This window comes from Vicugna pacos, chromosome 13 (genome assembly GCF_048564905.1).
Source record: "Vicugna pacos chromosome 13, VicPac4, whole genome shotgun sequence".
In the NCBI taxonomy this organism is placed as follows: Eukaryota; Metazoa; Chordata; class Mammalia; order Artiodactyla; family Camelidae; genus Vicugna; species Vicugna pacos.
Genome location: NC_132999.1, coordinates 34,284,970 through 34,311,132, shown reverse-complemented (window position 1 = coordinate 34,311,132; position 26,163 = coordinate 34,284,970). Strand labels below are relative to the sequence as shown.

At 35.6% G+C, this 26,163-nt stretch overlaps 1 protein-coding gene across 5 annotated transcripts in view; it reads left to right on the top strand.

Annotated features, from left to right (window-relative positions):
• Positions 1–26,163, top strand: part of MAST2 (microtubule associated serine/threonine kinase 2) — a 178,234-nt gene that overhangs the window by 10,127 nt on the left and 141,944 nt on the right. For 3 of the 5 annotated variants that reach the window (XM_072974528.1, XM_072974527.1, XM_072974526.1), the window contains exons 2-4: positions 578–685; positions 13,303–13,450; positions 17,017–17,159. In XM_072974528.1, coding sequence (XP_072830629.1) covers positions 578–685; positions 13,303–13,450; positions 17,017–17,159 — 399 coding nt within the window. The remainder of the gene's footprint in view (positions 1–577; positions 686–13,302; positions 13,451–17,016; positions 17,160–26,163) is intronic. The other 2 variants (XM_072974530.1, XM_072974529.1) reach the window with 1 other exon arrangement.

Below are 26,163 nucleotides of genomic sequence, written 5' to 3'. Positions count from 1 at the left end.
GTCCTGCCTTTGACTAGTAAGAGAAAGGGACTTTTTTTTTTAAAACCAGCTTTCACACTAGTCTTTTATATTTAAGAACACTAGTTGCTGTAACAAATACATTTTAAAGAAGCCAGACCAGTGGAGGCTCTACCATTTTGTACGCATGGCTTTTAGGGCTACCTGAGGCAACTGGGGGACCTTGTGGGAGTTGTTGATGGGCTTAATCTCTGCCACCAAATTTTGTTGCCAGCGTTCAATCATAGGGCCATGTCTAACTGCTAGAGGGCTGGGAAATATCTAGATTGTACTTGAATGAAGGTGAATCATATTTGGTTGACATCTAGCTAGTCCTTGCCACAGCCCTCAAACCCTAATATAGTCCTCACCTAGAACTATGTAGAAATCTTCTTATTTTGGGTATAGACTGCCTTGAAGCTAGTGCCCTTCATTTCTTGTAGGCTTACAGAGTTTTGAGTAGTAACTATTTTGAATGCATGTAAAAGCCTTTTTCTGAGAATACCTAGGAGATCTGGAAAGGCTTGTTTTCTTCTGTCCATGGCCGAGCTAGTCTCTGGTGACCCCCACACTCTTTCAGGTCTTGGTGGCTAGTGAGAGCCCTCCATGGACATTTCTCACTTTGTCAGCCCAGCCATGTGGAAGAGGAAAAAAGCCAGAAGGAAGCCAACAGAAGCCAGCAAGAAAGGTGGGTGGGTCTCAGCTGTTCTCACTTTAAAAGGAAGTGTGGCCCTAGAGAGCCTACCTCTACATGTGCTTTGACTTCAAACAAAAATTACGGTAAAATACACTTAACATAAAATTTACAATTAGTAACATTTAGAACATTCAAATATTGTACAATCATTATCACTTCTAGTTCCAGAACATTTTCATCATCCCAATAATCACTCCCCATTTCCTCCTTCTCACAGTCCCTGGCAACCACTAATCTGTTTTCTGTCTTCATGGACTGTGGACGTTTCATATAAATGCAATCATACAATATACGGCTTTTTATGTCTGACTTCTTTCACTTAGCATAATGTTTTTGAGATTCATCTACATTGTAGCAAATATCAGTATACTATTCCTTTTTATGGCTGAGTAATAGTCCATTTTACGGGTATACCGCATTTTGTTTTTTCAGTCATCAAGTTTTGGGCATTTGGGTTATTTCTACCTACTGGTGATTATAGTAGTGCTGCTGAGAATATTTGTGTTCAAGATTTTGTTTGTACACTTATTTTTCAATATTTTGTTTCTATATACAGGAGTGGAATTGCTGGATCATTCAAATTCTGTGTTTAACTTTTTGAGGTATTGCCAAACTGTTTTCCACAATGAGTGTACCATTTTAACATTCCCACTAGTAATTTATGAGGGTTCTGGTTTGTCTGTGACCTTGCTAACACTTGTTACTTTCCATTTTTAAAAAATTTAGCCATCCTAGTGGTTATAAATGATACCTCATAGTGCTTTTGATTTGCATTTCCCTATAGGCTAATGATGTTGAGCATCTTTTTAAGTACTTATTGACCATTTGTGTATCTTCTTCATAGAAATGTCTATTCAAAGCCTTTGCCTGTTTTTAAACTGAATTGTTTATTGTTGAATTGTTAAGGGTTCTTTATTTATTCTGGATGCCAGACTCAGATATATCAGATATTTGATATGCAGATATTTTCTCCCACTTAGTGGATTGTCTCTCACTTTCTGGCTAGTGTCCTTCGATGCACACATTTTTAAAATTTTGATGAAGTACAATTTATCTATTTTTTGTTGTTGTTGTTGCTTGTGATTTGATATTGTACCCAAGTAGTAACTGATAGAGCCCAGAAGAGCTTTGGCTCCAAAGGCTATGCTCTTAAAAAGTAGAAGATGCTTTCATTTTAACTATCATATTACTTTTAGAGTGATAAACAGCGATTTATAGATTTGGAATTAAGATTAGATTTGTATTTCTGTACTTCCATTGGCTTTTTGATTTTGTGCAAAACTTCTACCTTAATAGTTTTCTCTGGGGGGGGCGGGGTAGAGGGTGGGAAGGGATAGACTGGGATTTCAAAATTGTAGAACAGATAAACAAGATTACACTGTATAGCACAGGGAAATATACACAAAATGTTATGATAAATCACAGAGAAAAAAATGTGACAATGAGTGTGTATATGTCCATGTATGACTGAAAAATTGTACTGAACACTGGAATTTGACACAACACTGTAAAATGATTATGAATCAATAAAAATGTAAAAAAAAATAGTTTTCTCTGCTAAATTTTCTCTTTTATACTTTAAAGCAAATACTCCTTCCTATCCCTTTCTTTAAATGAAGGCTTCGAGTATCTTAAAGAAAGTATTGGCTCTTGTATGTCTGTATCAGCTATAGATTTATAGCAGTTCTGTTACCACAAGGAAAAAAATTAGATTCTGACTTGCTAGTCATTTTTGCCAATTTAAATTCTTGCTTTGCATTTTAGAAAAGAGTTTAATTATGAAATATTACAGACTTATAGGAAAATACATTAGACACCTATGTACTCACTACCTAGATTTAACAGATGTTTATTGTTTCACTTTAGATTTTATTTCTAGAGAAGTAAAATGTTATAGGTACTGTTAGCATCCTGTCCCATCCCACCCCTACCCTAGGAGGAAACCACTGTCCTGAAGAAGATGTGTATTAAAATGTTGCATTAGTGGAAAAAAAATTAATTACTAAAATTCATTTAGTATTGTACTAAAGATATTTATCCATAAGCAAGATGTAGCAGTGTTTATAAATATAAATTATGTATTACTGTACGTATCCTTTTATTCTCTTATACCCTTTTTTACTGAACATTACTTTTGAGAATTGTATGACATGGATGAGCAGACTTTTTCTGTAAAGGACCAGATAAATATTTTAGGATTTGTCATACTCTTTCACAACTACATACTAAACTCTGCTGTTGTAGCATGATAGCATACCTAAGACAATCTGTTAATAAGTGATCTTGGCTATATTGCAATAAATATAGACATGAAAATTAGAATTTCATGTAATTTTCATATTCTTCATATTTAGAATAATATTTTACAAAATATTGTTCTATTGATTTGTTTTCCAGCTATTACACATGTAAAAGCTATAGCTTCCTGGCCAGGCATAAATGGGCTATGCATAGGATATGGCCTACCAGCTGAAGTTTGGCCAACTTGGTCTATTTTATGTTAATACATTTAGATTAATTTCATTAATTTTTAACTGCTTTGTAGCATTCATTTGAATGACTACTTTGTATAATATATAAACAATTTATTACAGTAATGGGCCCTTAGGTTATTCCCATTTTCCATATTGTAGTGCTGCAGTAAATACCCTTGTACTTACCTCCTTGTGTACATGTGCAAGAGTTTCTCTTGCTGGATATTATTGCCAGATAGCTTTCTACAGTGATTATACCAGTTTGTACTTCGACCAGTGATGCTTCCCTTTGTCCTTGCTGACCGTTAGTGTTCTAAAATTATTACTTGTTGTTAGTTTGCCAGGTTTAGATGGCATCTTAGTACTTCAAATACATTCCTGATTACTAGTAAGCCTGAGAATCTTTTCATAGATTTATTGTGTATTTGCAATTTTTGTCTTATGTGACTTCCTTATTTATATAGTGCTTTCTTGTTTTTCTTACAGACTTTATTTTCTTTATTGATTTTTGTGAGTTCTTTATTAATATTTAAGTATAATATAGAGAAAAAGCATACTTTGGACTAGGTTTGAATTCTCTTAGTAATTTATTAGGTTGAATTTGAAGTGAAGTTAAGAATGTCTATTGTGCAGTGTTGTTTTTATGGTTAAATTAAGATTTACAATGCCTAGCTTATTTTGGATCTCACTAAATATTTGTTTCTATGTTTTTTGTTAGGTTCTTTGTCACTGCTGTAACTTTATGTGTAGCAAAATATTCCCTTACTTTTGTAGCAGACCACTTGTTTTGTGATTTTTCTTCTTTCTTTCCTCCTTTTTTCCTATTTATCTTGTTTATTGTAAAATACAAATATAGAAAAGCAGTAAAAGCAAATGTATAGTTTAATGAATTATTATAAGATGAACACCCTTATAACCATTACCCAGGTCAAGAAAAAGAATTTTGTCACCCATTCTACAAACTCCTCTCATTGTGCCCCATCCCAGTCACAGTCCCTCCCTCCCTCCAAAAGTAATCTCTGACTTAAAAAGTAATCATTTCCTTACATTTCTTTATAAGTTTCCATCCAGGACATTACAATTTAGTCTTGCCCATTTGAAAAACTAGATGTGTCTTTTTTACTTTATAGATTTTCCTTCCATCTCTTCCTTTTCCTTAAAGTTTATATGTTGAAAAACCTTGGGGTCATTTGACCTGTAATTTCCCACAGTCTAGATTGCATAGCTGTGGTGCATTTCTAAATGTTTCTATATCTTCTGTATTTCCTGCATATTACAGCTGCATACAGAGGCTTAATCAACTTCAATTCCTTGGGCAAGATTATGGGTGGAACTGTATCCTTTCAACAGGAGGCACATGATGTCTGCTTTTTGCTCTTTGATTTTAGCAGTTGTTAGTGCTCAGTGCTGAGATTCACTAATATGGAGTTGCAAAGCAGTGATGTAATTCTGTCATTTTGTTTTCATTTATTAGCTGGCATAACATTTTAAGATGTTTCTCTTCATCTACTGTTTGGTTCTCATTGGTATAGTTCATATAAGAATGGCCTGATTCTTTCCTTTTATTTACCTGATTTTTAAGGTAATGAATTGGCTTCCTGTCATCCTCAGATGGAGATCAGTTAGTTTTTTTTTTCTTTCAGTGTAGAGTCATGCATTTAAATGTACTTGATACGTCTCAACCCACCCATATTCGATGTGTTTTCTTATACTAATTGAAGCTCAGATTGTCCTGTTGTTGTCTAGGAAGAGACTCTTCAAATTGGTTCCTTAGCAATTTTTGACCTGATCCTAATCATTTTGTTAGTTTTCTTGCTATCTCTACAGTTTCAGGTTCATTTTCCACCTTAGACTGGAATTGACTGTTTCTCTAATATCTCCTGGTTTCTTTTAATGGGCAATGGTATTTCAGAACAACTGCAGTCTAGATTCTAAGGACACTCATTACTATTAAGTTGGTCATTGTTCCTTTGACTTTTCAGTGGATAGAGTTAAGAAATATATATAATAAAAACTACCTTGGCAATTAACATTGATATTTACAAAGGACTACAGAGTTTTGTTTTGTTTTGTTTTAACTTCATCTCCCATATATTACAGTAGTATCCCTTCTCTTTCATACCAAGAATCATGTTCCCAAAGAGTCAGAGAATGATAGAATTAGAATATCCAGGAATTACTAATTTGCTTTATCATATGTTAACTATGTAAGTCTCTAGTGGCAATACTAACATAATACCACCAATGCTTAATGAAAACTGTTATAAAATTTTTTTGTATATGCTGTTTTGTGGTTCCCCTCATTTTGTGGTTGACCTCTATCTACATTGTGAGATCATATAGCCATTATATACTATACTGTCTCCTTTTAATGAACACTTATTTATAATTCTATAAATGACTAATGCTAATCACCCTGTTGATATCTCTCTAGTTATTCTGATTGTATGTAGCTTGTTCTCTAGTAGATTCCTTAGGAAGGACTGTTGGAACAATATTCCCCGCATTATTTTATATTGATAACATTTTGCCTGTGCCCTTTACCTTGAAGGTTAGTTTCCTGGATATAAAATCCTGGGCTCATACTGTCTTTCCTTGAGTATCTTATATATGTAACCCTGTTTTTCTTCTGGCATAAAGAATTATTGTTATAGTCTGATAATGATCTAAGTTTTTCTTATAGGTCACATGTGTTTTTTCTTAATACTGAAAGGATTTTTTTGTTTGTTTGTTTAAGTCCAGTAGTTTTACTAAAATATATCTTGGTGTGTCATTTTGGATTTATATCTCATGTACATGGTGTGCTCTTTTAGTATGTAGTTTTAATTTTTTTTTTAATTTGAGAAAAGTTATTGAATTATATTTTTAGTATTCTTTTGCCTTGCTTTGATTTTTCCTTTGCAGGGACTTCTATTAGCTGTATGTTGGATTCTTTGCCTCTCTTCAGTATATCATTTTCTCTCAAACTTTTTTTTCTTTATTAAAAAAAAGGTTTTTTCTTCAATTTATACTTTCACTTTCAAAAAGTTTTGTGCTTTACACTAAGTGATATGTCCCCCCAAAAAGAATCTTCTGTCTCTTAAGACATTATTTTATCTTCTGTATCTCTTAAGGCATTATTTCTTGTGTGTATTCTCTTATGTTCCTTCAACTTTAGTCTTTGTTTCTTGACTGATGTTTCTTTTATTTCTAATTCTTTCTTGAGCTCTTTCACCTCATTGAGTTTATCTGATTCTGATTCATCTTGTGTAGCATAAATATCTTTAGTAAATTTTTAAATAGTATGCTACAGAAGGAAAGCCTGATGTATTTATCTGCATTTTTACTTACTGTGTTCTTTATCTCTTCCTAAAGTTTCTTCTCCTTTTTTTTTATTTTTAACATTTTTTTATTGAGTAATAGTCATTTTACAATGTTATGTCAAATTCCAGTGTAGAACACAATTTTTCAGTTATACATGAACATATATATATTCATTGTCACATTTTTTTTTTGCTGAGAGCTACCACAAGATCTTATATATATATTTCCCTGTGCTATACAGTATAATCTTGTTTATCTTTTCTACAGTTTAAAATCCCAGTCTGTCCCTTCCCATCCCCCGCCCCCTTGGCAACCACAAGTTTGTATTCTATGAGTCTGTTTCTTTTTTGTATGTATGTATGTATGTATGTATTTATTTTATATTCCACATATAAGTGATCTCATATGGTATTTTTCTTTTTTTTTCTGGCTTACTTCACTTAGAATGACATTCTCCAGGAACATCCATGTTGCTGCAAATGGCGTTATGTTGTCGGTTTTTGTGGCTGAATAGTATTCCATTGTATAAATATATCACCTCTTCTTTATCCAGTCATCTGTTAATGGACATGTAGGCTGTTTCCATGTCTTGGCTATTGTAAACAGTGCTGCTATGAAAAATGGGGTGCAGGTGTCATTTTGAAGTAGGGTTCCTTCTGGATATATGCCCAGGAGCGGGATTCCTGGGTCATATGGTAAGTCTATTCCTAGTCTTTTGAGGAATCTCCATACTGTTTTCCACAGTGGCTTTCCTTGCTTCCCTCTGCCACTCTTAATGATTTAGATGTCTTCTTTTACAATTTTGTGTTTATTCTATTTGTAATTCATGTTAGTTATCACCTTTCCAGTTATGAGCTTCTCATTTTTGTAGCATCTTGCTTCTTTTCTATTTAGAGTAGACCTGTCAGTATTTCTTTCAGCATGGGTTTAGTGTTGCTAAACTGTTTAGTTTTTGCTTGTCTGTGAAGTTCTTTATCTCTCTTCCTATTCTAAAGGATAGAGTATGCTAGGCTGCATCTTTTTTTCGTTCAGGACTTTGAATATATCTTGTCACTCCCTTCTGGCCTGTAGTGTTTGTGTAGAGAAATCAGCTGAGAGCCTTATGGGGGTTCCCTTGTAATTCACTCTTTGTTTTTCTCTTGCTGCCTTTAGGATCATTTCTTTATCCTTGACTCTGGCCATCTTGGTTATATGTCTTGATGTGGGTCTGTTTGGGTTCTTCCTGTTTGGGACCCTCTGAGCCTCCTGTACTTGGATATCTGATTCCTTCTTTAGGTTTGGGAAGTTTTCAGTCATGATTTCTTCAAATACCTTTTCAATCCCCTTTGTTTTTTCTTCCCCTTCTGGAACCCCTATTATGCGAAGGTTGGCACACTCTATATTATCCCATAGGTCCCTTATGTTGTTTTCGTTATTTTTTATTTGTTTTTCTCTCAGCTGTTCTGATTGGGTGCTTTCTGTTGTCCTGCCTTCTAGGTCACTTATTCATTCCTCTGCATTATCTTGTCTGCTTTGCACAGCCTTTAGGTCAGCTCTCATCTCAGCAAATGAGTTTACTAATTCTACTTGGTTCTTCTTTATAGCTTTTATTTCATTTTTGACATATTTTATATCTCTAAACACTATTTCTTTTAGTTCCTTCAGTACTTTGATCACTCCTTTTTTGAAATCTTGATCTAGTAGGCCATCAATGTCTATTTCCTTGATCGTGCTTTCAGAGGTTGTCTCTTGATCTTTTAATTGGAAGTAGTTCCTCTGCTTCTTCATATTGCTCATATCTCTCGCATTGTGGCCGGTGGGTGGGCGGGTCACTCCCAGCACTGTGACTGCGCTCAGGCAAGGCAGGTGGTCAGGTGCTGCATTCCTGCCAGGAAGGCGGAATGGCTGCCCACCGTCTGGCGCAGGTCGCTCCACTGCTCTGTGCAGCTGCCTGCTCCGCGTGGGTCAGCGCTCCGTAGGCAGGCTGGGGAAGACCAGGGAACAGCCCTGCCTCTGCTCTGTGCCAAATCTCAGCTCCTTGTTTGTCTTGGGGGCATGAGTTCTCTGAGGTGCCAGGGCAGAAAGATCCTATCTGCTTCGGGCTGTAAACAAGTCTCAGTCCTTCTAGAAGGTTGCGGAGCCCCTGGGTGCGGATTCAGGGCTCGACCCCGCCCCCACCAGGGCGCTGCACACACGAAGAGATGTTGGCTGTGGCTGTGCCCCACCTCTCTTCTCACGAGAAGCGCCAGTAATGGTGCCACGGGTCTGAGGAGACAAAGGCTACTGTGCCCCTCCCCCCAGGGCACACCAGCCATGTTGTTTTGTTTTTTTCACAATTTATGGGGGGCCGAGGTTGTTCTATTCCGTATCCCCTCCCAGCCACGGTGCAAGCCCCCTGCAGTCCCCCAGGGCTGCCTCAGTGCAGCCGCCCCAGTCCTCTGCCTGGCTCGGGTGGCCTGTCCCAGCCCCAGCTGCCGGCTCGTGTCTTGGGCTGGGTGTCGTGGGGACCCTTTGTGTCCGTTTAACTTAGTTCTGTCGTCAAGGGGTGTTCGGGGCAGATCTGAGCCTCAGAGGCTCCCCCTCTGTCCCATTGGCCTCTCTGTTGGAGGAGGGAGACCCAATGAACGAGCTCTAGTCCTCCTTTGCTGCTCCCTCCCTGTGGGATTGGTCCCACGCTGTTTTGTTTTTTCTTCTTTCTTTCTTCCTTTTCTCCTACCAGATTTTTGGTGTCTTTGTCTTTCAAAGAGGGTGATGTTCTGTCGGAGTTGGGCAGGTGCTCTGGTTGGCTGAGTGGGTCTGTAGATGTGAGTTTTGGTGTATTTGTGGGAAAGGGTGAGCTACGAGTGTCCTTCTACTCCACCATCTTGCTTCTCTCCCTAAAGTTTCTTCTTGTATCATTTCCTTTCTGGTTAGAGAACTTTCTTTAGCTATTCTTTTAAGATAGATTTCCTGTCAATAAATTCTCTCAATTATTCTTATTTGTGAAGGTCATTTTCCCTGGGTATATCTTCTGGGTTGGCAGTTCTTTTCTTTCAACAGGGTATAGAATTCTTATCTCTCTGATTACCAGTCATACGGGATGAGACAACTCCTAATGAGAGCCCACGTTTTTAGCATGATAGGCAGGTTTTTAGTGTGTAGACTGCTGCTTTCAGCTGTGACTCCTTTGCCTACTTCTAATCTTATCTTTAATAACATGATACAGTATAAACACAATACAAGCCTTGTGGGCAAGTTTAACCTGAGATTTGCTTTGGTGTTGTGTTTGGTTCTGACTAAGAGAAGGAGGACTCTTGACGACTCCCAGAGCTATAGGCAAAATAGCCACAACTCAGTACTCTGAATTAAAAGAGAAAGCAGTAAGCTCTTAAGTTGGAAGGAGCATATAGAGATTGTGTAGTCAGGCAATTTTCAACCTTTTCTTACAGACAGTTGTTTACATGTCATACATTAGATATGTTATTGTTAAATATTGCTGTGATAGGTAAATACATTTCATGTGTAATTTCTGGCATGCAAGCTGTAATTCTGCCTTTAGAAAATTTCACTTAAGAAAGAATATTGTAACATAAGTGAACTGACTTTATTGTAGTATTTACCAAGAACCTGTTTTCATTTAATTAAGAAAGTAAACTGGTTGCAAACTTGAGTACTTTATTATCAATTTCAAATTACTTGTGACACAGTCTTCACAGCTGATCAACATATCTGTGTGTTGGTGGTATCATACTGAAGTTTTTGATTTAGTCTGGTGGTTCTCAAACTTTAGTGTGCTTCAGAATCACCTGGAAGTCTTATTAAAACACAGATTGCTGGCCCCCTCCCCTAGAATTTCTGATTTAGTAGATCTGCGTGGGGCCTGAGAAGCTGTATTTCTAACAAGTTCACAGATGATGCAGATGCGGCTGGTCTGGGGACATTTTGAGAATCAATGCTTTAGGCCACCTTTTGCCTAACTTTTTCAGTATGTAACACAGTCTATTCCTTTTAAGATGGCCTATTCACTGCTAAACAGTTCTTCCTTCCAATTAAACCTACTTCTCCTTCTGTTATTTTTACCCAGTAGTTCTAGTTCTGGCCTCTGAAGTAAGAAGTTGACTTTCTTATAATGTAGGAGATAGCCCTCATGTAGTTGAAGAGAGTTATTCATGTCTCCTTTGTTTTCTTTTCTTCATGTTAACTGTTTATAGTTCCCCTAATAGTTATTGGAGAATTTTTGTAATTTATAGTTAGGCTAATATTGCCATAACGATGTTTTATTTGTAAGCTTGTTTCTCCTCCTGTATTCCCTGACTTGATAAGCATATTACCCAAGCCAGAAACCTGGAAGTCATCCTTGGCTCCTTCCCCTACCTTAACCCCCTATTTTGCTGAAGAATCATTTGATTGTAGAAAAGAAGGAAACCAATTTGATCCAGTTTAAGCAGAAAGGAAGAGCTTATTATAAGGGTACAGTGGTATCCCATTGAGCCTGAAAACATGTAGTTTGTCTGGCACTTGTAAGTGACTAGAAATGGGAACTAGAAAACTGCAAGAAGTTAGTTTGGAAGTTAGTAAGAGGTTCCTCTTCCCATGTCCTTTTTCTTTCTCTCTTAGGCTATATGTGGTTCTGTCTTATTTGCTTCATTCTCTTATCTTGTCTCTGAATGAATCCTGGGTAAATTCAATAATGTTTTGCTATTTTAAAAAGTCCGGTCTAGCTGAGCGAAAAAAGCAAGACACAGAGCAGTTCATATAGAGTGATTCCATTTATATAAACTATTCTGTTAGAAGCCTGGATAGTAGTTAGAGTAGAGACTGGAGTGTAGAGACTGGAAGGGAGCACAGGGGGCTTTCTGGGATGCTTGGTTATGTGGTTGTTTTTTGTTTGTTTGTTTTGTTTTTTTTTAGTCTTGATGCTGGTTACATGGATATGTTTAACTTGTGAAAATTCATTGAGTTATTATGCTTAGGTATATGTGCTTTTCTGAAATGAGTAATAATACTTCAGTAAAAGCTAAAAAGATGTCCTGGCTTAAAAAGTTAAATTTCATTTCCAATTTTATTTGTATTTCCTTCCTTTTCCAAAGTTTTGACTTTGGAATAAGAGACTTGGAATAAGAAGGGTCATGATCTGCTTTCATTTCTCTTCTCTGTTTTCTGTCTTCTTTTCTTTGGTATCTTATGATAGGGAATAGGAAGAATGAAGAGGATAAGACTCTATTTTAATTGGTGCTGATCTAATCCTCTGTTGATTGATTGTTGCTCCTTTTCTGGCTGGGACTAATTGTTCATCCATACAGTGTAGCAGGCATCCATGTGCTGGCTCTGTGTATCTCCCTTGTAAGTTATTTTTGGATATTTCCTTCTCTGTATTGCCTTCATTTGGGATATTATATCTTGATATCTTCCAAGATCTCCTCACTTCCCTCCACCCACAGCTTCTTGCTGGGGTGTTGCTTTTGTGAATGGCCAGCCCTTTTTGGTGGGTTACCTGCATTAGTGCCCAAACCAAACCCTACTTTATCCAGGGTTTCTCCTTGATGCGTAGGTACTATTTCATCCTGGACACATCAGTTGGTGGGAACATAGCCTGCTTCCTTGTTGCCTTTTCTTTTTGCACTAACTACTCTTCCAATTCCCCTTTCTCTCTGCTCACTCCTGTTACAGTTGCCTCGACACATCAATTGCTTTAATGGTATAGTGTCTAAATATCTCTTTTTATCCTTTTATCCATTTACTAACAATTTTAAAAATACTTTTTCCTCTTCTCTTCAGTTATTTTTCATCAACTTCACTCTTCTTTTTGTGCTTGGGTGTTGTAAATTATATTCTGGTTGCTACCAGCAACCAATATTTATACTTTCCTGTGTGTGAACCCACCAATTCACAGTATGTGACCCTAGAAGTTTTTTTTTTTTTAAAGCATTTCTTAAGGAATTAGACTTTTTTTTTTTTCATTTATTTCCCCCTTTTTTTGCTTTTGGTATTTCCATGGTACCAGTTACTTAAGTTTTGTTTTTCAAGTGGCAGGTAACATAGTTTCAGTTACTTCTCATTATGCTTCTTATTTTGTCTTTGTACTGTCCAGGTCAGTTTGATGAGCTACTTACCTGTGTTTGTTGTAGCTTCTTTCATTGGAATATAAAAGATAGGCCTCATTTGCCTTATTTTTTTTTCAAAATATTTTCTCTTGTAATGCTGCTAATTGGGTGAGTGCTTCAAAATGTCTACATCTTGATGATGCTTACCGAGTAAGGAGGAAGAGGCATTGGGATGGGGTGGGATGGGCTAGACTAGAATAAAGGCAAAGGGGAGGGAGGTACTATCAATGCTTCATATTTCATATTGTCTGTATTTTCTCCATTGTTCTATTATGCCTTTTCATTGAAAACATGTAGTTAGCTCCTATTATAGACATATAAAGAAGGCTCTTAAGTTTTATTTTAGTGTTAATTGAATGTTAGAGGTATTTCTAGCTTTGTATAACAGGTAAAGGAAGGTCCATTATTTATAATTAAAAAAATAAAATATACTTTACTGGATATAGAAAGAGTGTGAATAAATGGAAAAAAGTAAATAATATACTCATTATGAATAATATATTCCTGTCAAAATGCCTTACTGTGTCACCTTGTGAATCTCATCCCTTATTTTTCCTTTGTCATCTTATAATCAATGTCCTACATCATTCCCAGAATGCCCGTACAGCTCTAACTAAGAAATGTGTTTCTGGCTTTAGCTGTTGAACAGGAAATATAAGATGTTGGCTCTTTTTAACTGTAATGAATATTGTAGAACTATTTAAAATAAAGTTCTTATACTTTCAGAAAAGCCATTAGAGACTTAAGTTTTACCTTTTTCTCTTTGAAGGATGTGATAACTGGACTTAGTCCCCTGCTCTTCAGGAAGCTCAGTAATCCTGACATATTTTCATCCACTGGAAAAGCTAAACTTCAACGGCAACTTAGTCAGGATGACTGTAAATTACGGAGAGGAAGCCTGGCTGGTTCTTTGTCAGGTGAGTACCCAGTTTTGTTTTTTAAGAATTGTGGGACTGTGTTCATATTTAAGGGTGTATCAGCTGACCTGGCATCTTGACAGCTTCTTCTGTACAGAGCACTTGTGGGTAAGGCTGTCTTGCTTTCTTTACTACTTCCTCATGGCATCTGTGAATGCTGACCTCCTGAGCCTGCTAGATATTCCTTGGTTGACCACTATCACTGCTTATTCAGTTTCAATATGATTTTTGCTCTCCGCTCACTTCTTTAGACTTCACAAACTTTGCTTCTTTTGATTTTCTTTTTTCTCCTATTTCCAAAACCCATTCCAAAGTCCATAGTGCCTCCCCACCTCCTCCATAGAAAAGTCTTAAAATATTCAAGGGGGAATAATTAACACAAGGAAGTCACATCCAAATAGGAAGCAATTAAAATGTGATATTGTTTTAAGCAATCAGTAGAGTATGGAAAAAAGAGAATCCATCTGACTTCAGCTTAAGAAGCAAATACAATCCTATTACATTCCTTGGCCTAAGCAGTTTACAGTTTCTTTTAATTTTTGTTTGTTTTCAGGGTTATTCCCATGGCTTTATCTTCTCGCTCATCTATTGAAATTTTAATTTTGTCAGTCATGCATTTAATCACATAGAGCTATTTCTTGTTTAATTGTTTTATCCATAGTGTTCTGCTCTTCTTTTAAGGATGCGTTTATCATCTAATTCTCTATGAGTAAGTAGATTTTTGATGTTTGGATTAAAATTTTTTTTCTTAAGTTTTCTTTTGTTTCTCAATCAACTTTTTTTCCTTTGAACACCTAATAACCAAAATCCATAGCCTTGCTCTGAAATGCTAAATCTCTTCGATCCTGTAAGGTAGTTGCCTAGTACTGGGTGGTACAGTATGGGAATGTGGTTGCGTTTGTTTGTTATGTCTATAGATTTTCAGTTAATCTGCTTTCAGGTTTCTGTCTTACTTTATGTCCTCTTAGGTATCTTGCATTTCTGAGTACTGAACTTACCTGAGATTTTGCAGGGCAGCCTCCTGCCATTTAACTGCAACCTCCTCTCTGCTTTTTATACCTTGTGCCTTTCTTTGTCCAGTTCCATTGGTTATGAGATACCTTTCTGCTTTAGATTTTCCCACAGTTTTGGAAGGCAGCTGTGCTAACCGCTGTATCACCAATACCTCGTCAGATTTTCCCAAAATTTTGTTCATTCCCTTGTAGTATGCATGTGCATCTGTTTGTTTGTCTGTGTTTCTCTTCCTCTCTCTGGTTATAGCTTTTATTTGTTTATGTATTTTGCTTCTTTATTTTCATTTTAATGGAGTTTCCTGGGGGACAAAAGATACAAGTGTGTGCTCAGTCAATCCTCTTTAACTGGGAGTATTTCTTACAATATCCTCTTGAATCATTGTAAGAAACACAATTAGAATTTTTAGGTTTTCTTTTTTTCTGAGTTTTTATTTACTAAAGGGCTAGTTTGCTCCATTTGTTCATATTGTTCCTTCTGTTTTATGTTGTTTTTTTTCTCTCACATTCTTTGCAAATTCTTGGTATGCTTCAAGCCCTGACAAGTATATGTCCAAACTGATTTCTTCTGCTATTGTGTAAGCCTCTTTCCCCAGCAGGCCCTCATTTTGAAGAGAGAGAGAGATGTGATACTAACCTGTGTATATGTGGATAGGGGAAGTTAACAAGCTAGCTTTCCTTTAGGTTACAGAGATCCTCATCTATAGGCAGATCATCTGGAGAGCTTGGCAACATTTGCAGAAGGAAGGAAAGAAGCCAGGCAAGCTCTACTTTGCTTTGGGCTTTTGGAAGTTTTGAGTAGAGAACCACTATTATTATCTTTTGTGAAGAATTTTATGGAAAAACTTCTCTTTAAAGCATGCATTTAAGAGCAGACTTGAAAGATAACTAGATTTTTTTAAAAAAATTGCGTGTTTCTGATTAATTTCCCTAATTGAATAATACTGCTATATGATATACTAACTACAAACTGCATTAATTCACTTAAACAAGTTCTTTTATGCTGTGATTTGAACTTTCCTCACCACACTTACTAAAAAGCACCAAGAATTTCCCATTTAAAAAAAATGTGAAATATGCCAGGTATAAAAAAAATTGAGTACAAAAGCATCATGTCAAAGTGAAAAGACTTTCTTAGTCTTTACTTTCTTCTGTCTTCCTCCCTCCAAACCACTTAAATATACTCCATTATGTTTAAATACATATGTAAAATCTTATATAAATATATGTAGACTTTAATTTAAAAGTCAAATTGGGGTTATATGTGGTACGCTTCTTGTCTGCTATTTTCCTTCAACAGGAAATGTTGAACATTTTTCTCTTAACTACATGTTGAGCTGCTGCATTATTTTTAATGGGTTCAGTATTTCATTATGTGGAGATACTATAATTTCTTTAATTTGTAACGATCATTTATCTTATTTCCAATTTTTTCATGATAAGCATTGCTAAGGTGAACATTCTGGTCTGCTTTTTTTTTTCTTTTTCCTTTATACTGCATTCCTACAATTCCTAAAATTGTAATAGATTTTGCCAAATTGCCCTCCAAATCAGTTAAATCACATTTTCTTTGCAGTAAAAGGAAATGTTATAGGAAAAAGAAAACCCAAACTCTTTTTGCTTACACCTGTTTATAAAAGTGGGTATTTCCATGACAAATAGGATTTTGCCAGGAAGAAGAGGGTTTCAAGTGAATTGGTGATCAAGGTCAAGCCAGGTGAATGTGCGGGGCAGACACTGAAGTTCAATGAGTGAATGGGTATGAAAAGAGTGGAAGGAGATGAGGCCAGGAAGATAGATAATCTTTTTTAAAATTTACCCTAATTCTTTAAACAATAGGGAGTCATTAGAGGTCTTTTAAGGAAGGGAATGACATGACCACATTTGTTTTGATTAGATCAGGAGGAAGGAGTTGAGATGGGACTTGAACCTCAGCTAGAAAGTCATTACAGTTCAAGATGCTCAATCTTTTTAAGTGATTTTCTGTAGTCTTTCAATGGGATTAAGGCAGTCATTCAACTTGGGCTAAACACATGGAGTCTGGTAAGAACAGTATAGATTCAGTGTTTGTCTTCTGGAAACCTCAGGGGCAAACTTGGCTGGGAGAAGCTGTCAGCTCCACTATTAGTGCATTAAGAAACTAAGTAGATTGAAAGGGACTGGAAGACCCCTAGCCTGCTAGGTTGGGTGTCAGGGTTGGGGCTTGGAATGTTGGTGGATATTATAGACAATTTAAAATGGTCAGTTCAGTTCAGTATTCCACTTGCAATTCTCACCACCAACAACAAAGTTGGAATTTTTAGAGGGCTACAGATTCAAAATGGCTGTGGACGGACTTCATGTTGTTTTGGATCAATGTACTTTTTTTGTTGTTGTTGGGCTTTGTTTTTATTTTTTGTTATTGTAGTATAGTCAGTTTACAATGTTGTGTCAATTTCTGGTGAACAACATAATGTTTCAGTCATTGGATCAATGTACTTTTAATCTACTTGCTATCACTGTCTTTTTTATTCATTAATTAATAATTTATTGACTTTTCAAACCTTGTGTTTGAAGGTAAGCAGCTGCTCCCCTTGTCCAGCAGTGTACATAGCAGTGTGGGACAGGTGACTTGGCAGTCTTCAGGGGAAGCATCAAACCTGGTTCGAATGAGGAATCAGTCCCTCGGACAGTCTGCACCTTCTCTTACTGCTGGCTTGGTAAGTGTTAGTAAAGATAGTCCCTTGCTCCATGAACAGATCCTTGCTTGTCATTTGTCATTGCCACATCTGTTGTTTTCATTTTTAGGGTTTGGGTAGTTTAATTTCTCAAAGCCAAGTATGGAAAAGAATGGAATTTAATTGACTATATTCTGATTACTCTGTCATGCTGTCACTGGCACTGGTTATATAGTGAGAGTCAAGAAAAAGATTCAGTATGATTGTAACTTTAATGAATAAATTTCCTGAGAAAGAGCTTCCTTATAGAAATTATTCTAAATCTTGTGAAGTTGTGTTGCTTCTGTGTACAGCTTTGTGGTGTACATATTTAGGATAAGGGAACACGTTTTTGCACATTGTAGACACTTCAGTATATACTGGATGAAGGAAGAGCCTTTTCTAGGCTTTGTATGATATACTGGACCTAACAAAGGTTAAGCTATGTAGTCTGGGCAGGTTGTTTTCTGCCTGTTTATTGCATTTTGTACCCTTTTACCCTCAGTGGTCCTGCCTCTTTACTTAAGGTACCCATTGACTTTCTGCTGATTTCACACTCTTGTAGGACAAGGCACACTAGTAATTTGCAGGGTACAGTAACAGAAGTTTGTTCTTATTAAAATATAAACTCACCTACTCTTTGGGACCATAAATCTTTTGGGCTGGCATATAAGGAATAGAAAGCTTTGTCCATTTGTTCGTCCTGGGAAGTGGGGTAGGGGAAGATGTCTTCTTACAGAAGGTGAGAAATTAATTTTTGGATCAAAGGTTTCCTCATATGACCTGAAGTTTGTGACTTCTAGGCCACAAGGAGAATCAGGGTCATTTGTGAAATTTCCCCAACTGTTTGTTTTGAAAATATCAAACCTACAGAAAAATGCAAAGAATGGTACAATGAATACCTGTACATAAGCTTACTTAGAGTGACCAGTTTGGTTGTAAATTTACATTTTGACACATTTGTTTTGTCTGTGTATATGTGTATATATTTTTTCCTGAAGATTTCAAAGCAAGTCACAGACGTTATGCTACCTCACCCCTAAGAATTGTTTCCTAAAATCAAGGACAGTCTCCTAAATAACCTTAGTATATAGTGGCCCTTTGAACAACATGCATTTGAACTGAGTACATCCACCTACATATATGGATTTTTCCCAACTGTAAGTGTTAGTACCACTAATACCACCATCCATGGTTGGTTGAATCCTTGGAAACGAAACTCTGGATGGGGGGGCCAACTGTAAAGTTATAAGTGTATTTTCCACTGCGTGGGAGATGGGGAGGGCTGTGGCAGTGTCAGCGCCCCTAACCCCTGTGTTCTTCAAGTCACCTGTATTATCAGATTTAAGAAGTTTAACATGAATTTAAGTTAAAATCATATTCAAATTTCCCCACTTGTTCTCAGCATGTCTGTTAAAGTTCTGCCTCTCTCCTCTTATAACCTATGGAATGTTAAAAAAAAAAAAAAGATGATCCATGTACCATCATAGAGATTTTGATCCAATGGGTCTGGGGTGGTCCCAGGCATCCGTATTTTCTTTAAAGCATTATGCCGTCTTAGAGCATGCACCCTTTTGAGAACTGCTGCCACTAAGGCAAAGCTGAATGTTTCACTTGAAGGAGGTTTGTTGCAGAGGAAATTCTTGGACTGAGTTTGCTTAAGTCCTAGCCTAGGCCAACTGAAGTAGAGTATTCCTGAATTACTTTTTTTTTTAAAAGCTTATTCAGATATAAATCACATATGAGAAAATTCACTTACATTGTACAATTAAGTTATTTTTAGTATATTCATAGATACATGGAACCATTTACTGGAATCAATTTTAGAACATTTTTATCACTTCAGGAAGAATTCCTGAACCTTTCAGCTATCACTTCCTTATTGTCACATCCCCCTAGCCCTATGTAACCGCTAATCTACTTTCTGCTTCCATAGATTTACCTATACCATACATTTCATATAAATTGAATCCTATAATGTGGCCTTTTGTGAATGGCTTTTTCACTTAGCATGATGTTTTCAGGGTTCATCTCTTGTGTAATATGTATCAGCACGCCATTCCTTCTTCCTGCTGAATAATATTCCATTGTATGGATATGCCACATTTTGTCTATTTGTCAGTTGGTAGACATTTGGATCGTTTCTTTCTTTAGACTATTATGAATAATGCTGCTGTGAACATTTGTTTACAATTTTCTTATTGACAGTTTTAGTTTTTCTTGGGTATATACCTAGGAGTGGAATTACTGGGTTGATGGTAACACTCTGTTTGATTAAACATAACAGTGTTTGATAAATTGAAGTGTATAAGGGTTTTGATTTCCTTACATCTTTATTAACAGTTGCTATTGTCTATCTTTGATTTTAGCCATCCTAGTAGGTCCACAGTGGTATCTGTGGTTTTGATCTGCATTTTCCTAATGACTAAAAACGTTGGGCATCTTTTCATGTGATTATTGGCCATTTATGTATCTTTCTTGAGGAAATGTATATTCAGATTCTGCCCATTTAAAAAATTGTGTTATTTGTCTTTTTTATATATGGATTTGTAAAAAAAAATTGCTTCTTTAGACCTGAATCCAGTTACTTCTTTCTTCCTAGGGATCTGCCTTTTATTTCCTCCTGTGCCTTTCTTTCCTGAGCTGTTTACTTAATGATGGTAACAGACTAGTTCCTCCCTTTCCATTCTCCTACCCAAGGATTTCCAGTTGGATATTTTATGTTTGGTGCACATTTGATAGTATTGAGTATCTTTTCCTGCTTTGACTTAATTTACACTGGAATATACCTTGATGCCACTCCAGTTTCTGGCTGTGACATTTCTGAAAAATCTGTCCTACAAAATATTCTTGTTGCTAATAGAGTTATGGCTATATAGAGTCCATAGACACAGCCTCCAGAGAAGTATTGGGTCAACACAATTCACATATAACAACAACAAAAAAATTAAAAATAACAGAACATAACATTTAATGAAATGTTAATTATGACTTAAAAAGTAACTAAAAGGGGACAAGAATTGTGTTAGATACAATTATTGGGGAGGTAATTTGCAGCAAGTTAGATTTGACCAGAGTCTGGAGAATGGATAGCCGAAACCTTTAATGTAGTACATATTTTAATTTGAGGACACCTGGGTGATATGTGTTTATGAGGAGATTTTTGGACTGCTCCCTTATTTCCTAGTATCTATTGAGAGGATTTTTCTGAAGGCCCAATTTACCCTTATACGTAGAAACCACGATTCCAGTTTGTAGTTTCCAGGGAATATATAAAAAGGATCATACAATCATATTGCTGTATTGTATGTTCCTAGGGATGGGGAAAAACTTAGATGACATCTTGTCCAAGATTAAGTATTCATCTTAAAATATGTGTATACACATATATACATATATTTATATAATACATATAATACCTAATGTATACATATAGGTATATATATACTAGATTTTAGCTGTATGTGTGTGTATATATATATATATGTATGTGTGTATATATATGTATAAATATATCAATCATCTTTAAAATAAGGTTAATTCATGCTTTGCTTTCTCATGAATATCTCATAAGTAGTATCTGCAACTTTGATATTTGTCTTCTATATTTCTGACATAAATCCATTTAACCATATCAACATGTCTAACACTCACTCCATCTGTTTATTCTGCCTCTCTAGTCCCCTAAACCAGATCTTCCTTGGTTGTTCTCTGTCTTGTTAAATAGCACCAGCACCTCCCCCGCCCCATTCCTCCTGCTCCAGTTAGTCCAAAACCAGAGACCTGGAAGTCTGTTTTGACTCTTCCTTTGCCCTTACTCTCTCCGCATTCAATCACTGAGCAAGTCCTAGCTTCTATCATCTCTAAGTGGCCTACTTTTTTTCCCACCACAGATGTGACCCAGTCTAAGCCACACTTGCAGTCTTTTAGGTCATTACCAGGGCCTCATTACTGTTAACGCTGTATTCAGTCTTCCTCCTTTTCAACTACTCTCTACTCTAAAGCCTATTCTTTGAAAAACACAAATCTGATTATGTCTCTTCTTACTTTTTTTCTATTAGCTTTGTCTTCCAAATTTTTTATTTGGTTAATATTTATCCAGCATCAATGTTTACAATCTTTGCATAGCTTCCTATAGTGTTATTATAAAATACAGTAATCAGTAATTACTGAGTAGATGAGTTTTCATTGACATTAGCAAATTGGGAATGGAATTAGAGACAGAGATCACAGATGGAAAGATTAGGCTTGGATGCTTTTTCTCTGAAATCAGCCTATTGGATTCATGTAATTTATACTGAGCTTGGCCTATTCAGTGAATTGTACCGAATATTGACATTTTAATAGGAGGGATGTAAATCACAAGAATGTTGGTTGACAGGATTTGACTGATTCTCCAAATATACTTTTGAGATTCTTTCTTTAATTTATTGACAGATGTGGCCTTTACAGGAAAGATGCCTTTATAGGAAATGATCATATGCAAGTAATGACTCTTTCTATCATCATGTTCCTAGTTGATGTGTAACATTGTATCTGGTATGTAGTAAGCAATGTATAATTACTCATTAAAGGAAGAAAGAACTTTCTGGAATACCTTTGCTAATGTTACAGCTGGTTAGATTAATACTTGTTTGAAATATAATGTCCACAAAAGAAGGTTGATTTAATGTGTCAGTACCAGCCTGAAATGATGTCACACAGACCTCTATTCTTGTCCTTGTCTTAACTGTCATTTTTATCAGTTTATTAGATAAAGGTACTGAAGAAATGCTTATCACATATGCCGACGGCACATTTCCCATGTTGAATGTTAAATTCAGTCAGGGGTTCACAAACAGAAATGATGGTTCAAGAAGAACCAGCAGTGGGGAGGGTATAGCTCAGTGGTAGAGCATGTGCTTAGCATGCACGAGGTCCTGGGTGCAATCCCCAATGCTGCCATTAAAAAAAAAAAAAAAAGAAGAATCAGCAAAATGAGATTTAACAGAGAGGAAAGTTCTTTGAAAAGCCAAAAATCAAAACTGGATTGAAGTTTGAATTCAAGTCAAGTTCTAAGACACTTTCATTACCCTAAAAGGAAAACCTTTATTCATTAAGCAGTCACTCCATTTTACCTTCATCCCAGCCCTGGTAACTACCAATCTGTATTATGTCTCTATGGATTACCTATTTTGGATATTTCTTATAATAGAATCATACAGTATGTGATCTTTTGTATCTGGTTTCTTTAACTTAGCATAATGTTTTTGAGGTTTATCCATATTGGAGCATATATCAGTTCTTTATCCCTTTTTATAGCTGAATAAAACCCCATCGAATGGATATACCACATTTTGCTTATCCATTCATCAGTTGATGGACATTTGGTTTTACCTTTTGGTTATTATGAATAATGTTTCTGAGAGCATTCATGTGCAAGTATTTATTTGAGTTCCTGGTTTCAGTTACTTTGGGTATATTCCAACCTAGGAGTAGAATTGCTGAATCATTTGGTAATTCTGTTTAATTTTTTGAGGCACCAATAAGATGTTTTCCACAGTGGCTGCATCATTTTGCATCTCTGCCTGCAGTGTGTGAGGGTTTCATTTTTTTCCTATATATTTTCCAATACTGTTATTTTCTGTTTTTTTTCCTCTAATTATAGCTATCTCAGCAGGTATTAAGTGGTATCTCATTGTGGCTTTGATTATTATTGTATTTTTAACTTAAAAATATTTCAGAATTCAAAAACAAAACAAATAAAATAATTCATGAGCATTTGAAAAAAAAATTTCAGAATTTTTTGAGGTGGCAGATATGGGGTATGCTTTTAAAGGAATTAGAAATCCAAGATACTACTTAGAACCTTTTCCCATTGTTCTTAACTATTACGATTATTCTTTAATTTTCACATGTGACTTCGAAGAAAAACACCCATAGATACCTGCTTTGCCTACTTCTGTGTTACAGAGATCACAAACTCAGCAACTTCCCCTTTCAATCTTACCTTTCTGCAGCTGTAGCTTTGCATTTTTACTGTAAAAGTTGGAGATATTTATATCTGTCTCTTAATTAGTTTTATTGAGGTTTAATTTACATAGAATAAAGTTCACCCATTTTAAGTATACAATTTGATAAGTTTTCACAGGTGTATACAGTTGTGTCACCATCACCACAATCATGATATAAATATAGAAAATCATGATATGGAAATTTCTGTCTCCCTAAAATGTTCCCTTATTTCCCTATGTAGTCTGTTCTTTTCCCTGAGATCCAGCCCTTGGCAACCACTGACTTACCTTCTGTCATTGTGGTTTTTGTCTTTTCCAGAATGTCATATAAATGGAATCATATAGTTTGTAATCTTTTGTGTTTGACTTCTTTAACTTAGCATAATGGTTTTGAGATTCATCCATGTTGCTTTGAGAATCAGGAGTTCCTTTTTACTGTTGACAGTGTTCCATCGACATGGGTATATTAGACTTTGTTTTTCCACTCACTGGTTGATGATCATTTTGATTGTTTCTAATTTTTGCCTGTTACGGAGGAAGCTGCTGTGAAAGTTCATGTACAAGTGTTTGTGTGGACTTTTGCTTTCATTTCTTGTGGGTAAATGCCTAGGAATGAGATTACTGGAATGTATGGTAAGTGTAACCCAAGCAGTCTTTTTTGGAAAGTGACAAGATTATTTCAGTTTTATATTGAAAAGCAGAGGGTCTAGAATAAGCAAAACAATACTGAAAAAGAAGACCAAAGTTGGAGGACTCACCCAACCTGATTTTATGAGTTTCTGTAAAGGTACAGTAATTAAGACATTGTGATATTAGTGTTAAAGGTAGACACAGATCACTAGAACAGAATAGAAAGTTCAGAAATAGACAAATGTGCCAAGGTAATTTAATGGGGAAAAGATAGTCATTTCAATAAATGGTGCTAGAACAGTTTACATGGGGAAAAAATGAACCTTGATTCTTACCCCATGCTGTATACAAATTTTAACTTGAAATGGATAATTGACCAAATGTAAAAGCCAAAGTCATTAAACATGTAGAGGAAAACAGGAGAAAATCTTCATGATTTTGGGTGAGGCATAGGTTTCTTAGAACACTAAAAGCACAAGCCATAATTGGGAAAAATTTTGACTTGGGAAAAAGAAAAAATTTTGCCCTTGTGTACTTATTTTTAATGGGATAGGGACAAACTGATCCATTTTGAGTTAATTTTTGTATATGGTGCAAAGTGGTGGTGGGGGTCCAACTTCATTCTTTCGTTTGTGGATACACACTTGCTACTTATCCTTTTAGAGTTAGACATCTAGAGTAAAGGAGATCAATTTTAAAGCTATAGATAGAGATTTGGAAGCTGTGGATTAAATCATCATCATGCCAGAAAGTACAGAGAATGAGAAGGAATGTAGGGGAGTGTGAACAATTTATATGTGAAAAGTCAAGTAGTATAAAATAGTGAAGTGTTTAATTTAATAAGAATTACAGGAGTTTAGATTAAAAAGTGTAGTCACTGCCTATTGTATTAATTTGCGAATTACTGTTCTTTCCACTCTTGGTTCTTCTTTTGTGTAAGAGGAGCATGTTTCTAATGCCACCTAGTGTCTTTTCAAAGGTATAAGAATAATGCTTCATAAGAGGTTTTTAGAAGTTGGGGGATTTTCATTAGATTGAACAAGTTATTAACCTAGTTGCTTATTCTCAAGGGCATCCTTAATAGGAAAGTAAAAGAATAGGCTAATTATTTTGCCTAAACAAATACAGAGCTTAATTTTGTGTTGGATTATTAAACATGTTTTATCGTCTCTTCTGTGATGGTTTGTAAAGAATTTAAGGTGCATAGCCTTAAAAATCGTAGCCTCCATATTTTTAAGAAGCACTTAAAATTAAATAAATTTTTAGATAAATTGATTGATTGATTAAGACTATTGAAAGCCAGCTTATTGTATTTGTTGCGGGTTATAATACATGATAGAATGTTTATACATAAAGTTTTTTTTTCAGTTTTATTAGGTAGAATTGTTACGATTTGATTGCACATATACAGTATATTGTATGTAAATACATATACACAATATACTGCACATATTTTTAAAAATTTACGTATATGTATTGTTCATTGTTTCTAAGAATGTTTAGAGCTTTAGCTTTTTAAACTTACCTAGTTATCAAAGGAATAAAGCCAACTACAAAATAAGAATTCAGAAAGATACATACACCCTGCTATTAGCAGCAACATTATTTATAATTGCCAAGATATGGAAGTATTCTAAGTGCACATCAATAGATGAATGGATAAAGAAGATGCAGCATATATATCATAATGGAATACAACTCACCCATAAGAAAGAAGGATATTTTGCCATTTGCGGCCCTTCATTCACTTTTCTTTTTTCATTTCAAAAACCAGAATTTTATAGCTGACATAAACATTTCAGTTTCATCAAAAACAACAAAATACCTAGAAATAAACTTAACCAAGGAGGTTACCTATACTCTGAAAACTGTAAAACATTGATGAAGGAAATTGAAGATGATACAGAGAAACAGAAGGATATCTTGTGCTCTTGGATTGGATGTTTATGCAAGTTTTTGATAAAGTGTCATATATGTAGAAAAGTATTATTAAATCACCAGTTAAAACTTACAGCTACAGGTTTTGTTCTTTTTGTTGTTGTTGTTGTTTTAAATCTTGTACAAAAAATCCTTTAAGTGGGGGAGGGTATAGCTCAGTGTTAGGGTGGGTGCTTAGCATGCATGAGGTCCTGGGTTCAATCCCCAGTACCTCCATTTAAATAAATTAATAAATGAATAAACCGAATCCTCCCTCTCCCCAAAGAAAGTCCTCTAATTGGACCATTAATATCGTGTATTGCTATGTATAGATATAATGAACAGTGCTGAAGAAAGTTTGAAAAGTACTGATATTGATACATTCTGTCATGTAAACAGAATTACTAGAGATATTTGATCTGGGAATAGAGAACTCATACTTCCTAGACCCTACACCTGTATGTTCT